This window comes from Phalacrocorax carbo, chromosome 4, assembly GCF_963921805.1.
Source record: "Phalacrocorax carbo chromosome 4, bPhaCar2.1, whole genome shotgun sequence".
In the NCBI taxonomy this organism is placed as follows: Eukaryota; Metazoa; Chordata; class Aves; order Suliformes; family Phalacrocoracidae; genus Phalacrocorax; species Phalacrocorax carbo.
In genome coordinates this window covers 64481868-64499335 of record NC_087516.1, presented here as the reverse complement: position 1 = coordinate 64499335, position 17468 = coordinate 64481868, and the positions used below count along the sequence as shown (strand labels likewise).

General features: G+C 41.4%; 1 protein-coding gene across 2 annotated transcripts; it reads right to left on the bottom strand.

Moving 5' to 3' along the window:
• Positions 1-1966: 1966 nt before the first annotated feature.
• Positions 1967-17429, bottom strand: ZNF330 (zinc finger protein 330). Of its 2 annotated transcripts, none has more exons than XM_064450235.1 (10): positions 17024-17429; positions 12221-12350; positions 11932-11951; positions 11747-11817; positions 9512-9591; positions 8068-8194; positions 7234-7338; positions 4632-4678; positions 3372-3489; positions 1967-2702 (listed from the first exon to the last, which is right to left on the bottom strand). In XM_064450235.1, the coding sequence occupies exons 2-10, from the start codon at positions 12338-12340 to the stop codon at positions 2428-2430; spliced, it is 963 nt and encodes a 320-aa protein (XP_064306305.1). In that variant the 5' UTR covers positions 12341-12350; positions 17024-17429; the 3' UTR covers positions 1967-2427. The 2 variants fall into 2 exon arrangements, with proteins under 2 accessions (XP_064306305.1, XP_064306303.1); XM_064450233.1 differs by having other exon boundaries at positions 17044-17427.
• Positions 17430-17468: the final 39 nt, after the last annotated feature.

Here is a 17468-nt window from a genome sequence, read left to right as displayed (position 1 = left end):
CTTAACCTTGCTTGTTTTGACCCCTGGAAGGCCAGCCACCGCAGGTCTAATACCTGGGCCCTATTTCCAGCCAGGTTCATAGCACAGGCATTTTCAGTGGTATGAACAGCAGTACAAAGAAGCAGCGAATAATTGCCTCTATCCCTTGAGTGGTGACCTTGTTAAAGTACAGCAGGTATCCTGAGCATCTGTTGTAGGCAGCGCTGTGGCCTTCTCTTACAACAGTGTCATAGGAACACACATTAGCTCTGGAGGACTGATCTTACAAGGATCAGCGCAAGGACATTTCAATGAGAAAACAAATAATTCTTTACTCTGATTATGATGATTAATTCTGTTACGTCAGCAGCCTTTGGCACGGCCAGTGACAGCAGCAGATTTCATATTGGAAAAACCTAACGTAAGAGCCAAGAACCTTAAAGGGGAATTTTGTGTTATTAATAACACTAATAAATGACATATAAGCAGCTATAGTTTCACGTGTATGCAGAAAGGCATATACTTTCCTCTGTATACTCTGTATACTGTATAAGACTCTGTACTGATGTATAATTGTTTTGCGTTCGAAACATCAGCCAAGATTAAAAAACTGGCATTGTTGCTAGAATCGACCAGCCACAGATGGCCTCAACTGTGGAAGTTTTTGGACCGCATGAAGTTGGGCAGAAATTCTATCACAGGTGCCAATTTCACAAATAAGTAATCACCGTTGAACTGGCAGGCATCCTACTTCCCTCACTTTGAGTTTGGTCATGCAAAAGACTAATCAAGACATCTATCAGGTACATAATTTAAGATGGGTAGGTCTTTGCTAGCATATGAAACTGGGTGGCCCTAGGGTTTCAGTTTCTGAAGGGGATTTGGCTTTCAGACAGTGCATTAGCTGGTTTCCTCTCCAGTTCCAAAGGCAAGCACTTGAAGTGCACTGATCAGGTCACGTCCTTCTCTCCAGTACAGCTTCTTCCCTCAGCTGCCATAACCAAGTTGTGCTCTTTGTCAGTTTGTTTTTTTTCTTGGATGCTTTCCAGCTGATGCCTTTTGTGCGTTTGGTATGAGTGGCATTTAGGAAGGAAGTATAAGGCCAGGTTCCCCAATCCTGTTTAGTTAGAAAATGATCATTTGGCAATCCTAACAACATTAAAAAGTATTCTCAGCAGGACGTGCTCTGCCAACATATGACCTTTAGCTGCTAAGAAACAGTAGAGAAAGCACCACAGAAGTAGGTAATTCTATAATCGGTTCAGATATTTGACAGATAGCAAGAAATGGCTCTCTTGCATTTAAGCGTGGCATTTAGAAAGCTGGAGTAACATTTCAGTTGGCTGCCCCTGTATCTTGATCTGCCTGCTGTTGAGAGGATCACAACTTTAACATTCCCCTACAGGCGGAAACTAAATACTATCACTTAGATGTGTTGATTGGTAATTAACATGTTGACTTTCAAATCGGAATTGCTGCAAACGCTTCTGCAAGTGCCACCTTCTCAGCTCAGATGTGCTGATCACTTGCTTTGTACCAGCACATTTGCACAGAACAGAATTTGAACCTGGTATTTTGAACCCCCCTGTGTTTTCTCACCTTATCAATTCATATACAGGGGTAATTTCCTATAAGGTTTTTTTTGTATTGTGCAAGGAAAAGAGTTGAAGGCTAGGCAAAGAAGAAACCAGTCTCTCTTTGATCTAATGAGAAATCATCTTATAGATTTTAGTGGCAGAGAGGATACACCAACATTTTTATTGCAATAACTTTTCATTATCTGGGGTGCACTTTTAACTGCTGCATATAGCCCCATTGATTACCTTTCCAGCATTTTTAGTATTAGATATTAATGTTCAAGCACATAGAGAACTACATTGACCTGCCTTACCTACATAAACAAGGAGGTTATTTTAGTGTCAATTTACACTTTGTATACAACCCGCTTTCCAACTATTCAAGTGAGATCGATATTTATGACAATTCATTAGAGAGTGCAGTTGACTTTTATTGTGCAGACCAAAAAAAAATGCAGTCACCAACCCACCACTACATTCATTTTATGAAATCAGTTAAAATTATTGCAAAAAATAACTTAATTTCTGACGAGCAACTGGAAATAAGTTGTACAGCTCTCCCATGTTCCTGTATTGACAGGAGAAAATGGCATTGAACTGTTATACTCAGTAACTCAAGGACAAAACCACTTCTGTTGCTTAAGGGAATAAAAATATTCCCATTTTCTCTACCAGTCCCAAACCCAGTATTGGTTTATACCAAATAAAAGAAAAAATATCCCATTTGGAGTTGCCACAGAAGTCCCACACTCTTTACTCTCTAACTTTGATATGTATTACCTGATAGAGCTACCCTACTGGCATGTACACAACTTAAGTGAAGCATGGCTTGGCTCCTTCCAAGTGTTTTTAGCTTGCCAGCATACTAAACTTAATCTTCTGGTTCCTCATAGTGTGCATACCCACTAGCGTAGGTCCTTCCTAAATTCAAATTGCTGAATACATCTGTAGTGTCAGTATCGGAATCCTTCCCTCCCTCATCATTGTCGTCGTCATCATCATCTTCTGCTTCATATTCATCATATTCATCCTCATGGTCACCTGCATCTCCGGCCTTGGAGGAGAGGCTCTTCCAGTAGGCATCATAACCAGAAGCTCCATCCGCATCTTCACCTCCAGTCTGTCGGCCAAACTTCAAAGAGCGTGCTGCAGGCAGAGAAAAACTATCATGTTCCCACCCCTCAACAGCAATTTCAGATGAGCAGCTGACATTTCTTTTCTGTCCTTTTTCAATACTCGGCAAATAGCAATGTTAGACAGCCTTTATCTAAATCTGACACTTTCAGATTTAATCCTTGCTCTGACAGAACCTTTCTGCTACACAAAGTCTGTCCCCCTGCAGCCAAGTTTGTATAAACAATAACTGCCCCCAGAGTATGACTGAGCGCTTAGGATAAACCTTTGGTACTCCAGCCAAGAAAACCTGTAACTGGATGCGCTTTGCAGACACAATACGTACTGTGATTTATTCAAGAGTGGTTGAGGTAGATTGTACGCATGTCATCAAATCACACTTTGAAGTTCATCAGCCAGCTTGTTGTGGATAAAATAAAGGCTTAAGCAGTGACTTTTCTGCAATTTTTCCGTAACTAAAATCTCAAACTAAACAAAGGCTTTCACTGTATTGGAATAAATTAATACTGATATTAAGACTGCTCAATTCTAGAGCTAAGAAACACAAAGTTCTTCCCAAAACAAAGACAGCAAAGCATTGCAAAACAATTGAAAGTAACTGGACTTTACTCAGTGTTCCTATGCAGAAAAGTAGTCACCAATGGTACCTGTATTGCTTGTTAGCTAGAGAAGCAGGCTTACTTGACATGCTCAGATCCTTTGTCTGCTGAGTTTCATGGCCACATTTAGGGCAGGGAGGCTCTTTTCCTTTTTCCTGCTTGAAAACCTTACTTCGCACGTGATCGTCACAAAAACAAGCCTGTGGGTTGAAAAGAGAATAACAACGCTAGGTATTTCAATCATAGAAGCAGACTCTTCAGCAAGAAGCAAGCAAAAAAGTGTCTAACAGCAGCAGGATTTTCTGGGTGAGATTAAACTTTAATGAGCTCTGTCTGCAGTGGAACTGGAGTCTGTGCACAGAACAACTGCTTCTGTGTTGAACGCAGCTTCATGGCTTCCTGGGGAAGAGGCTGGATGAAAGTGCTGATAAACAAGTACAGAAAGTAACATACTCCAGGACTGGATTATAGTGCTGCCCACAAGGAGCCTGGCAAACTTGGGTTTACATTGACAAGCTTAAATAAAATATAGTCAGAGAGGTATGCCAGAACATAACTATGCAGTGACCTGAAGGCAAGAATCAGAGATTTAAATTTCACATGTTGAGCACCAGGGTGCCAGTGAAGATATCTAGAGAAAGGAACAATTTTGAATATGAAATTGGTGCCGTGGGAGACTGCAGTGAAACATATGGAGGGTAAAAAGAGTAAGAGCAGGCAATGAACCACCACCTGGAGAAATCTGGGCAATGCTGCTGATGAAGCAGGTGGAACTTTTTACACAAAATTACTTATGAGTGTGTAAAACCAAAAGCCTGACATCAACAAATTAGCCTGTGCATGTGTAAAACTAGATTAGCTGTGGAGATTACTTCTATTGGGTCCAGAATGCAGTGTTTTCTGGTCGGATCATCACCTGACTGTTTAAAAAAAATAATTTAAAAAAAAAAACAACCAAACACAAAACTTTTTAAATTGTCTTAGTTCTACACTGGATCAAAACATATTCCAAAGCCTTGGACTCTGTTCAAGTCCAAGGATTTGTTTGTGGTGTTGGTTTATTTTTTTTTTAAAGGCCCAATTTAAACAGAAAAGGCTGGACAAAATGAAGATCACCTCACCTGGCACAAGGATGCACAACAATTACTTGTCATTAACAGGCAAGCACAGATAAAAGCCCTTTTGTCCCCCATAAGTCTGCCCCCAGGCTTCAGAATCTAATACAAAAGTATGAATTTTTTTATAATGTGCAGGAAGACATGATAAGACTTGATACCAGCCTTGGAGGCTAGGGAGAACAAGTCTAAAATCATAGCTACTTGCAGCTGTATTTACTCTTTACCTTACAACGCAGGCATGAATGCTGCCCAAGCCTGTTACAGGAAACACCTGTTGGGGAAAATCAATACGTAAAATTCAGTACTTGGAAAGTGCAGATCTGGGATGTTTTTAGAACATTGTAAAAGTATGTAATAATGTAATTGAGACATTTATTTTTAATTTCCTAACACAACTGCACTTTGGCAACACGAATCAGTCATTTTACCATACAGTACCATTTTACTAGGGTTTTTTTTTAAAGTCTAAGCCTCTTTGCAATAATGTAATTTGCAACAAAAAACAGAAGTTGAAAGAGGGCAAAAAGCTTTGAGTTTCCAAACTTTTAAAACCAGAAGTTTCAGAACCAATTTGGTGTGAAGTGATCATCTTGCTTTTCATTTCCTCAAATGAAGGAGTGCTAGCATTTTACAGTTACTTTAAACAATGCCATGGCAGCCTTTAATACCTTTATCTCATTTAAATTGGATGTGAGAATGCTTAAAGCTTGCAAACTTCCAAATCTAGAACAGTTGCTTTGTTCTGTATTTTCTGTCATGTCCTCTGGAAATGTACTTTACTGCACACAATTTCACATGAAAATCTAACTGCATTGAAGAACTGTAGCTGGCACACAAGCTATAAAGAGCAGAATTGGTGCTCAAATTCTAACTTGTCTTGAAGCTTCAAATTGGTTTCCTTGCTCCACTAGAGGTAGTATAGTAAAGGCAACCACACGACAATCAGCAGCAACAGGAAGCTGGGTGAATAGTTACTCTTCAAGAAGAACTAATATATATTTTATCACTGTGCAAGTACTTGTTCCCTTCCACCTTGCCTTACCCCTGTGACAACAAAGTCTTTGAATCTGAAGTAATAAATATCAGTTCTCCACACAAGCAGGACAGCCAGGGGATTTAGTGCTCTGTCATGTGTGTAAAGATGGAAATACTAATGCATAAATATTCAAACATTTCAGGAGTATCTGCACTTTAAAAAACTCTCAGATAGCGATGGAAAGTAACAATACCTTTTCCACAGCTGGAATGGGATTTAGACTACAGTTGCATGGCCGCATGTAAAGTTGGTGTATTTTGTAAAAGTTCAGGTTTTATAACCTTGTTACCGTACACTGACAAAAATCCTGCCTCTCTACCGAGACTGCGCTGTACCTCAAAACTCTGAACATGGTGAAAACCCTCAACAAAGCCATTTCTCTATGCAGGGTGTGACATCACATTTGTGCATTAAACGCTTCCAACAACCACTGAAAAAAACATTCTTGTGGAACAGCTGTTGCTGCTTCAATATTGCTATGCAGGAAGATATTCTGGCAGAATACATCAAGGGAAGCTAATCAAGGTTTAGCAAATAGCTAGCTGGGAAAAAAAAAGGATGGCAGATGAAAAGGAGATATGAGATTTCTAAAGACACAGACTGTAACACTGAAATCAACAAATATTCTGAATTAGGAGGAATCAATTAGGACAAGAGATTAGTCAGTTCTGAAGAAAACGGTCATGATAAAGAGCACCTTGAATTTCCATAAGGATTGAAAATGTTATAATGGTTAAAATACATGCATACAAGTTCTGGAAAGGACGAATGCTTGTCTCATGGGACAAACCAAAGAGTAGTTAATGGTAGGTAGAAAAGAAGTACTTCTACAAAAGATTAGTTACTTCAAACATGCATAGTCTTGGTTTGGTTTTGTGGCTTCTTTGGGTTTTTTTGTGTTGTTGGTTGTGTGTGTTTGTTTGTTTTCAACTTCCCTTGAAGTTTCCCTGTTTCAGGCAGAAATGAGTAGTGGACTAGCAAAGGCAGGCGTGGGCATTGTGTCCTCTTAAAATTACCAGTTTTGGTTTTGTCCACACAACTAATTGAAGTTCAAAAGGAAATTAAGTTTTCAGGTCACTCTTCTTTACTCAGTAAAAGTGGACATGTATCAACATTCGATACATTACTGACACATGTCCACAGTCTACTGGTCAGTGAAGAAACTAACACTGAGTTCATGCTCTGGGTGAATGCTATTTTTGTTACTTACTTCCATGCTCACCCTGTCTCACTGAATCAGATGATGACTGCTTCCTGAGTCACAGCCTTCCTCAGGACTTGCTGCTTTTGCAAAATCAGATGCAAACCCTTCACCAACTTGCAGGCCATCCACGTCAATCTGGGAAAGTTTAGCCAGACTAACACAGGTGGTATTATTTAGGGCAGCAGCTGTATTCCATGAGGAACAGGTATCTAGAAATAGCTTATCGTATGGTCAGAAGAGTGGAAGATCGCTCCTCCTTGCCCGCAGAGCTTTGTGGAGTCAAAAAAGCAGCATCAGCAGTTTTTCTGCCGTCCTGGCCACTGCCAGCACTGCAACTTCAGAGACTTCTGGCTCCTGCAAAGGCAACTTCCCATGGGAGGCCTGTAAAAGCCAGGCAGGGAAACAACTGCCATGTACAATCTGGCACAGAGGAAGGTCAGAGACAAAAGCTCTAGATAACTGGATATCAAGAGCAATCAAATAGGAAACGGGCCCCTTCCTCCAGTGGTGGTAAAAGCTATTTGGAGCACAGAGCAAGCAACTGGAGAGTCTGCTTAGCTGTGGTGACTATGAATAACCGACTTACATTTAAATGTCTCTGCTTCCAGAACTTGGCAGCTGGCTTGATGTTCAAACTGATCATCTTCACAGAGGAAATTGTGGCAAAAAGAGCAGGCAAATATTCTTCCTCCTAAAAGATTTATCAAGGCAAAATAATCAGCAATGGGCATAGGCAAAAGGTTCTGCTCTACTGGTTTAGGCAGTAGTTTTGACTGAAGACCAGTTCTCCCTTCTGTCACAAATGCTTCAACAAAACCTTAAATTAGACACTGCCATCTATTATTACACTGAAAAATACAACATAAATACAAAGCAAGTATTACTTCTAGTCCTTTTCTTCATCTTAATTCAACTATGGCATTAAGTACTTTTCGTAAATCGGATCACATTATCTCTCATCCAGTCTCCTCCCCTCCTACCTTCTCAACTCTGATGCACACTTGAAATAAACACTTTAAAGGATTCCACAAATGGAGATCAGTATGGTTTGCTAAGTGATGGGGAATCCAAATACCTGTACTATCACAGATGAATGGAGCGGGAATGGCAGAAAACTGTGACAACCCGGTGTAGTGCCTGTTTATGTGAAGCACTCGGCTGAGAGGACAGTTGATACTATAGATTACATAACCATCCCTGAGTTGAGCACTGTATGTTCTTGAGCAGGTCATCTACATTCCCCACAGCATAAGGTCTATTTTTAAAACAGGGAGAATGTCTTGCTTTGACCAAACATACTGCAAGGATTAATCAGTGAAGATTAAAAATGCTATGTTAAGAATATAGGTACAATAACTTAGGCAATGCGAGGAGAAAAGTATTGTTTAGATTTTCTTATTTTTACGTGTGAGCAACCTACCATGGTCCCAGACGCTTCTTTCACACTCAATACATTCTGCATCTGCGAGAGGGCAGATACACGCGTGTGTGCTGAGACACTTCCTCCCGTGGCACACCCAAGCTTCACAGAAATCACAGATTGCACCCTGCAGTTACAGAAAAATATTGTCTTGGGACTTCTGCAATACCTAGAGAGAGACTCTTATTCCATACCCTGAATGTATCTAAGTATCCATTCTCTCAGTGGGTTCATTTCAGTTGAGTGAGAGTATGAACCACATCTGTATTCCTATCAAGCTGCTCCACAGTTCATCTTGTTTGTTTGATATTCATTTCTGCAGGATTAAATATAATACAAAATAACTTGGTTTTCTCCTTTTCTTTTTGTTTTTCCTTTCCTATATTAAATCTTATGCATGAAAATTGTGTCCTCCAGACCTGAGATCCATAAATGATAATGTTCTGGCAAAAACGCAATTTCAAAAAAGACCAGAAAAAAATGCCACTAGATTCTTACAGCTAAAATCACTCATTCAGATTTTAAATTATGCTATATTAGAACACAAGCTCCACAGAGAGCAAAGATCGAATAACTCATTAGAAGTAAGTTAGACTCTTGTAGTTTAATCAAAATGAGAGTTAAAGATCTAGACATCAACTATCCCTTAATTGCGTAGCATTTAGGAAGCATCATCAGCCCACAGGTAACAAACTACTGTGTGCATTACACGCACACAAAACTAAGAAAACAGTGGTAAATCTAAATTAATTCTTAATGAAAATATTGCATCACTCTATGTACGGAATGAGTTTAGGAACTTCAGACTGGAAAGGCTAGCTGTGTTACTGAGAAAAGCTACTGCCAACTGCAGGTGGAAAGAAGACAGAGGTTTAGTCCACATAGCATTTAATCCAGAGGCTATGACATGTCATACCTTGCTTTCCAGAATGGAGTAACTAATTTGTCCTTCTATGAACAAAAACTCAAAGGTCAGAAGCTATGACTGTCTCTGCTAAGAGCCCAAACGATTTTTTCTAAAAATAAAATTCCCGCTAATGTCATGAAACAGATTCTTCTGTGTGATAATGATGGTCTCTGCAATACTGAGAAGACAGCGACAAAAGCCCACTAGTTTCTACAGAGTGATCCTAGATTTTAATGGAGAATGGGAATTGGCTATGGGGCATGTAAGCTCCGGTGCTGTTAATGCATGTGCTTAGGGCCTGCCACCACACAGATCTGTTAGCATCCGGCACATGTGTAAGAATTTGCAGGAGTTGAATCTAAAAATGCAAAATTTGGGCTTTCAGTCTAAGGGAAAAATCAGTGTTTGATAAGATGAGGAAAAAAAGAACTTAGCATGGTACATGCTATCATTCAAAAAATCTGCTTTATCTTTTTTTGGAAAGATTTGCATAGAATAACCTCATGTTGCAAAACCGCTGTAATATTGTATACGTACCACCATTGCTAGTCCAGTACTGTACACACCAGCATGTTTTATAACACAGTCTGAAGACTTCATCATGCATTTGGTTTTTCCTGTTTAAAAAATAGCAAGCAACCAGAAGAAAACTATATAAAATTAAAAAAAAAAATCAGAATTATGTTCAGCTGAACACCTATGCTTACTTGTAAATCTAGGTAAAAACAGTGCAAACAAATGCCTGCAACCTGCAACCCACCCTCACATCTCCCTTAGATCTAATTAATTATTGTCTCTTTTCAGCCAGTACTGAGATAATAAGGCAATGTGTTCTCTTGCTCTATGTTTTGAGGCATTGGCAAGAATTTCAAACATCAAAACAAACCAAAGAACAAAATGAAGGTGAAAGTCAAGCAATGGCATCTTAAAAAGTTGCTGCTAGTTCTGGTCCACCATAAAACCAGCATGTGTTGTGTGCAAGGCTGAAGTCCTCTGGGAAAAACAAAACAAACCAAACCCAAAAAAACCACATGCACCTGATGATTTAATCACTTACAGGTACTTGGATACTTGGTTTTTTGGCCATGGTTGTTTTTTGGTTTCTTTTTTACTTTTTTTAAATCATATATGAGATTACTTCCTAGACAAAATAATTCCTTTAAATGCAGGGAATGGTTGGGAGAAAAAGCCACAGTCTGCACTTAAAACTCATTCTGACACAAGCAAGCAGTTAAGGTGACAACTTTCCCCTATGCCTCTGACATAAATAGCTCTGCCAGAAAGATCCACGGTCTGTGTGCAGTTATACACGGAAAAAAAATATTTTGTAGCTAGCCCAGGCTACCACAGTGGAGTTTTATCACTGATTTAAGCTGCCCTGCCACAGACACCTTTGGTGCCTCCTTAAAGAAACCAACAAAACGATGTTCCCTGCAAACCCATTCAAGAGTTGACAAAACCAAATTCTACTCTGAAAATGTAATTAAATCCCAGTATGCAGCATCAGCAAACTTTTGTATTAAATCACACCTCAGATACCAATTGGCACTTGGAGGGTGAGGAAGGACGAGTGGTGGGCTGAGCTGGGCAATGTGAGGTGGTGGGGGCATTACTGCATCTGGAGCACTACAACACAGCAACCTTGCTCCCATCTCTCAGGGATTTCTCTAAGAAAGATGCTGTTAGTCTATAGGGGCTGTCTCAATGCTTGACTGAGCACCAAACAGCTCTAATGGTCTTTGTCCTGGAAAACCCTGGGACTCAATATAATTTTGTGGTTGTAATTAGGAATGCTTTTCCTCCAGAAACATACTGCAGATTAAGATAAATGCAACCCACAGGAGTCAACTTCAGATGTATAAAATACATCTGAATAGAGAGCGTGTTATTAGTACTTCACTGCGTGATGACAGAAGGAAGACTTATGAAGGATGACGCACTGCTATTGTATGCTAACAGCTTGGTTTCCAGAAATGCTCAGTATCTGCAAGTCCCAACAAAGGCACTGGAAGCTGCAGAAGTCAGCAGCTCTGAGAGTCAAACTACTAAACAGCCAAATTGCTTAATGACAAATTGAAAATTTGCAAGGATGTGTTGAAACAGTAAAACAAAAAAAATTCACCTCAAAGTATGGCCTGATTATCAACATCCCCTGCACGTAAGCAGCTGTTTAAAAACAAAAAAAAAGGGGTGGGAGGAAAAGCATTTTAGCCTGACTCTGAGCTGAGTTCTGTCATTAGGAGTCCTCTTCTGATTTGAAAGCATCAGCCCTTTAGCCCATATAACTAACATCAGCAGCATATTACATTACAAAAATCATGCAAGGTGAATAATGCACTGTTGCTTTAGTGGATATTAAACTAATCATAAATTATATTGTCCCAAAAAGCAGTATTTATTGGTGCCTTGCTGCCAGCCAGAGCGTTTTTAACCTTGCTGCTGTTATGAAACAATACCCAACATGGTCAATCTAGGGAAATGGTCAGTCAGATGTTCTCAATCCTAAAAGACAGTGAGAAATTCTTCCAAAGATCAAACACTGAAGGCAAGCCTGTGACCCAGACTTGCAAACCTCTGGGGGTCACCGGCATATGCATTAGTGCATGATCAAGCAAGACCTCTTCTCAAGGAGGATATTCACAGCAGATCCAAAGGAAACTGCTCCAAAAAAATCACAAAGGTACTTTAAGACAAAGGTACTCTAACTGCTGAGAGTTTAACAAAACAAGTGGGACTGAGGATAGCATGTTTTCCTTCATTACTTCTACTTACCACATTGTGCACAAATAGGTAATTTTTGAACAGAGTTACAGAAGTAGCAAAAAGCTCTATTCTTCTGTCGTCTAGGCACAGAGAGAAGGGGGAAAAAGAAAGCAAGCATTAAAAAAAAAAACCTGTAAAATGTTTGAAGCCAATTAATATTAAACTACTGGGTTTAGAAGGGGAAAAACACTTACCTTTGGCACTTATCACATTCCTAAAGAAAAAAAATACTGGTAATTATTTTTATTCTAGGTAAAATATATAAAATTTACAGACCCCACAGGGACTCTGAACTAGATTCTGATATGGAACCAAACATTATTCAAGTATTATAACTCTGATGCAAACATAACCCTAAATATAAAGAAAGGATAATAGGAAGAATGGCATTCTAGAGGCATTAAATAGTTAATGTAATCATCACTGGGTTTATTTTATTTAAAACCAGGTATTTTAGTATAAAAATACTTTAGGTTATTTTACCATTGAAGCGTTACAAGGATGTTTGGCTAAATCTATGTTGGCTCTTGAAGCCCTTATCTGCTTTTCACGTTCCCGACGGTTCTCAGCTTTCTTACGAGCACCGGTCTTCTTTTTAGGCATTTTTCACTATCTGTGGAGGGAAAAATGTAATGAATGCACACAAACCTATGTATGTAAATACATGGATACACTTGAAATATCCAGCACTAAAACTGGATCTTGGAGTTCCCATGTTAACTGTGTTTCAGCTCCATTTCCTTTTCTGAAAGTTTCTTTTCAAACATAGAATAAGGGGCCAGTCCCTTAGGAAAGTCATGTGATGAACCATGAAGAATCTTGTGATCTGGAAAGGACTCTACTGTCTTAAACTTTGTGCTTAACTATCTTCAAAGTGTTTTGCCTTAAAAAAAAAAAAACACCACAAACCACTGTTTTGTAGGTTTGTTTGTGATGGGCCTCCGGTTTTGGTTTGCCTTGTCTATTCAATAAGGACAATATTCAGCTCATTTTCTCTTTCTCTTCTCTCTCTTATGCTCACTAACCACTTCAATCAGTTAAAAAGCATTCTTCAGGTAAGCAAATCATGGCGTACTGCAAAAATGCAAATTTCACACTTCATGAAGGCTTAAAAAACAAAATGTCATTATATAGATTTAAGAGCTATGACAAAGGGATGTTTGTACTGCTTATTTATCATTCTAGCACATTAGCAATAATGAAGCGATGAGCACGTATTGCTTTGAAGGTGCCACTGTCTCCCGAGAAGGGTTTACACTAATTTAAGCCCATCTGGTTCAACGCATGTGCCTGTTTTAACATTCTAGGGGGGAACCAATGCAATACAGCGCTCAGACCATCAGGCAATCAATCAGACCACTGCTCCCTTGTCATGTCCACAATGAACTGTACAGTACTCACAAATGCTTAGTTTACTTTGTGTTTATAAAAAATTAGGCAAGAATTATCCTGTTCATGAAATGAACAACTGAGAGATTAACAATGTGGTTTGATGTTAGAATTTCTCTTGTCAACACAGGCACTCAAGGAGACACCCTTCCTTATGCTCTATCTTTATTATCCCCTCATTTCTGCTGATGTAACTGTTGTTGGTGTCACATTCTAAATCAGATACAGGTTAAAAACAAAACAAAAAAACCCAAACTAACAAGCACCCTCAAGACCCAGATTACCACAATCTGAAGAGGGAAGATAGTTGAAAGAGTCAGCAGTGGTATTTGCTTAGCAAGCATGGGAATGAGAAAGCAAGCATGGGACAAAAGAAGAGGCAAGAACCTCTCCACTGACAAAAAAATTGCCTTTTTGAACATAGCCCCAAAAAACCACAAAACCATAAACAAAACCACTCCCAAGTGTATGGCCCAGGGGGAACACACTTCTTTGTGCTGTAGATACCAAACCATACTTCAGATGACAAAACGTCTGAATGCTTGGAAGTGTTTAGCTCTTATTTTGGTACCTCACTAAAGTGCTTGTTTTGAAAACCTGGCCTCTCTAGCAAGTTGCCACAACATGTATTGCACTGTACAACTAATCCACAGTTCTTTTAGCTACAAGTACACCTAACGGTGCTCCTTGCTCTGCCTCTGATTTCCCAAACTGCAGAAATATACTTTCAAATAACTGACAACTAAGACTCAAGTGTCATCTTAAAATCTCAATTTCCATTTAGGGAATTTGAAGAAAACCACTACAGACTTGGGGCTCAGCAGAAATCCATCCACATGATGGGACTGCTCTGCCCAGTCAAAGTTCCACTAATTCCAGTACGTATCTGGATGGCTACCAGGGGTCACTGGCCTGAGGAAATGGGAGGTACCTACTCTCCCCAGCCTCATCCCTAACTCCAAGCAGACATGTAGGCATGCACGCTGGCATTTGTAAGTAGAGCTGCACCATCAACAGGCAGTGAACTGTAGCAGCTTAAACTTGGAAGAAAAATCAGTATATTCGTTCCAAGGGTCTTATAAAATAAACTCAACAATCCTAACTTTCCCAAACAAAGAAATACACTGTCCTGACCAAATAATAAAATTTGGTTTTGATAGCACACATAAATCAGTTTGCTCACCCCACAGCATTTTGCACCATGTTTAAATTTTATTACTGTCATATTTTGTAGTCAAAATTGTATTGCTGAGCTGCCTGCTGGCAACTGTCATTATTCCAGAGTGTGACATTTCTGACACTGGGAGTCCAATATGAGGTTGCACACCAATTTTCAAAATGTTTGAATGTTGATTTAACAACAGAATCTAATGGTTAGTATTTTTACCTTGACTTCTTCACATTACCTCATAATCAAAAGCACCAGAATGACAAACTGTCTTCATGAAAAACATAAGAAATTGTAAGAAATCTTTAAGATGGTAGTTTTTAGAAAGGTGCACTAAACCAAACAACAACAAATCTGCAATGTCAGGTCCTTTTAAGAAAGCTATCAAGTCAATCCTGGCTTTCAAACACCATCCAATAAACAACAACATCCTATAGATCAGTATTCTATCACTCCTTCCCTCTGAGCCTTCACTTAAAATGTTTGTTGTCTTTGCCCCAAAGTTCTAAATTTTTAGGGAGTTTACCATCTTTTCATTTTCTGACTAGAGCTTAATGGTGTTATGATGCCAAAAATAATGATAGTGGAAACTTTGTTACCTGCAATTCCTTTCAAATCAGGGTATCTTACCTTTGAAAAGCACTAATCAGTATTTAAAATGCCTCTGCAGTATGTTCTACCTCCACTTCTGGCAATACTTCCGTAATCTGAGGCTGATGGATGACCCAAAAATGTATTTAGGCACCACAACATTGTTACCAAATGCTCAGACAGGAAAGACCCAGTGGAACCTGTCTTCAGTCCAGCTCCCCTGCAGGGTGCACAGGAGAGAAAGGTGCCTCTGGGTGACCTGAAACTACAGGTCCAATCATCAAGGAAACGCCTACAGTGAGCTACCCACTTAAGAACTACTGGAAAGAGTGTGTCAACCTTTTGCTTAAACAGAGTCTTTTTGCTGAAGGCAGAGATTTATGGCCATGTTAGTAGCATCCTCCTTTTCATCCACGATGCTGTTGTAGGAGAAATTGCTCAGGACACAGCAGTTCCATGCCTGGTTCCCTCCTCAGCCCCTGAAGGTCCTGCTGTCCTACAGAGCGTCTAAGCTCTTGAACCAGGAGCAGTTCTGCACAATGGGGTTTTCTCCACTTGAAGTTTTCTACCCAGGAGCAAAATGCTCCAGCGCGCCTGGGTCAGAGCAGAAGCATGAGCAATCGTGACTCTCCAATTTAACAGCTGATGCTGTGGCACAGAAAGCATGGAGTTCAGATATCAGGAGGCTGTGCCTGAGGTGAGCAGTAGTTCAAAGGAAAAGTCCTATAATGTGTTGTGTGCATGCTGGGTCCCCAGCACCGTGTGTTCATTCTGGAATTTTCACCTGCTGTTCCTCATGTGCTGCATTATTTGATAAGGGAAGCACAGGCAAGGACAGAAGAATTCCCATCACAGCTCCAAACACTGCTTGTGTATTTTACCTGATGCTCTGTAAAACACCTAAACAATGCCTGGCACCTAAATTCTGTTGAGGTCATAGCATGTCTATTCAAATTTTTCCCCTCTTGAAGTAGGGAACTACTTGATAAGGTCCCAAAGACACACACTAAGTTTGCAGCAGACAGCAAAGCAGATTTCTGGACCTTCTGTGCTGAGCATGACATCCCCTTTTGTCACATTATCTTGTCTTACGTGATACACTAACCACCCTGCTGTCACAAACATAATGAACAGCTGTAAGGAGCTATTCATCCGGGGGGCAGAGGAACTATCAGGTGACTCCTGTCACGCTACACAAATATGCCATCACAGAATCATAAAATGGCCTGAGCTGAAAAGGACCCACAAGAATCATCAAGTCCAACACCTGTCCCTGCACAGAACAGCCACAAATTCACGCCATATCTCTGAAGGTGTTGTCCAAGTGCTTCTTGAATATCGCCAGGCTTGGTGCCGTGATGCCTCCCTGGGGAGCCTGTTCCAGTGCTCCACCACCCTCTGGGGGAAGAACCTTTCCCTAATATCCACCCTAAACCTCCCCTGGCACATCTTCCTGCTGCTCCCTGGGGTCCTGTCGTAGTCACCAGAGAGAAGCGATCAGCGCCTGCCCCTCCTCCTCCCCTTGTGAGGAAGCTGCAGACCACATCTACAACTGGGGAAAGAGTATCTCCCCCACCTGCCATGTTCCCCTCCCCACCTTCGAGCAAATAGCTTCTACCTTATGCACATTCACCCGAAGAGGAATCATGGTAAATTTGCTGGGTCACACCTGATTCCATCCAGAATTCAACAAAGTTTTACCACTTTGCAAGCATTACACAGGATTACAATATTTTAAAAAATTCCATATTAACAGTATGTCATATTTATGTCATTCCAGTCCGTGATTCCTTCTAACAATGAGCTCGCCTTCAAGGCGCTGTGATTTCAAGGAATTACTCTATCTTTTAGCAGCATGGAGGCTAACTGTACCCTGCGACCGCAGCGTCGCGGGGCTGCTGCGCCGGCTGGGGCCCGGATGGGCAGGGGCTTCCTCGGGCACGTCTCGGACCGGTGCCCTCCTCTGGAAACGCACCGGTAACGGCTGACCCCGCCGGTAACGGCCGCCGAGCGTGAGGCCGACGCGCTCCCACGACATGATTTAAGGCCGTTACGTGAAACGCCAGCGGCAGGCTAGCTTTTCGGCGAACACAAGTACACGCACGTACTGCAGTTTTTTCCGGCTGTCGGTATTTTACCTTATTTTTAGTGTTTTTACCTAGGGCCCCGAACCGTGTCGCAACACGTTTCCAACCCGGATCGCCGTGTTTCTCGGCACTTATCTCTGGGGACGCCGGCGACAAGCTTCGCTTGCTCACACGGGAGAGCCGGGGCGGGATGGGGTGTCCAGTACCGCCGCCGCCGCCCCCTCAGCGCCCCCCGCACCCCCGGGCTCCAGCGGCCGTGCGGAAGCCGGAAGCGGCGCGGTGCGGCGCGGTGCGCTGCCCTCCCGGCCCCGCGCGGCGCGGCGAGAAGGTTCCGAGGGCGGCCTCCTCAGGCCCCCGTCCCGGCGGGCAGCCGCCTTCGCCCGGTTCTCCCGTCCCGTCCCGTCCCGGCGGCGGGAGGCGCCGCACGCCCGGCAGGCAGCCGCGGGGAGGGCTGGGCTGAAGGGACAAACCGGGAAGTGAGCAGCAACGGGGGCTG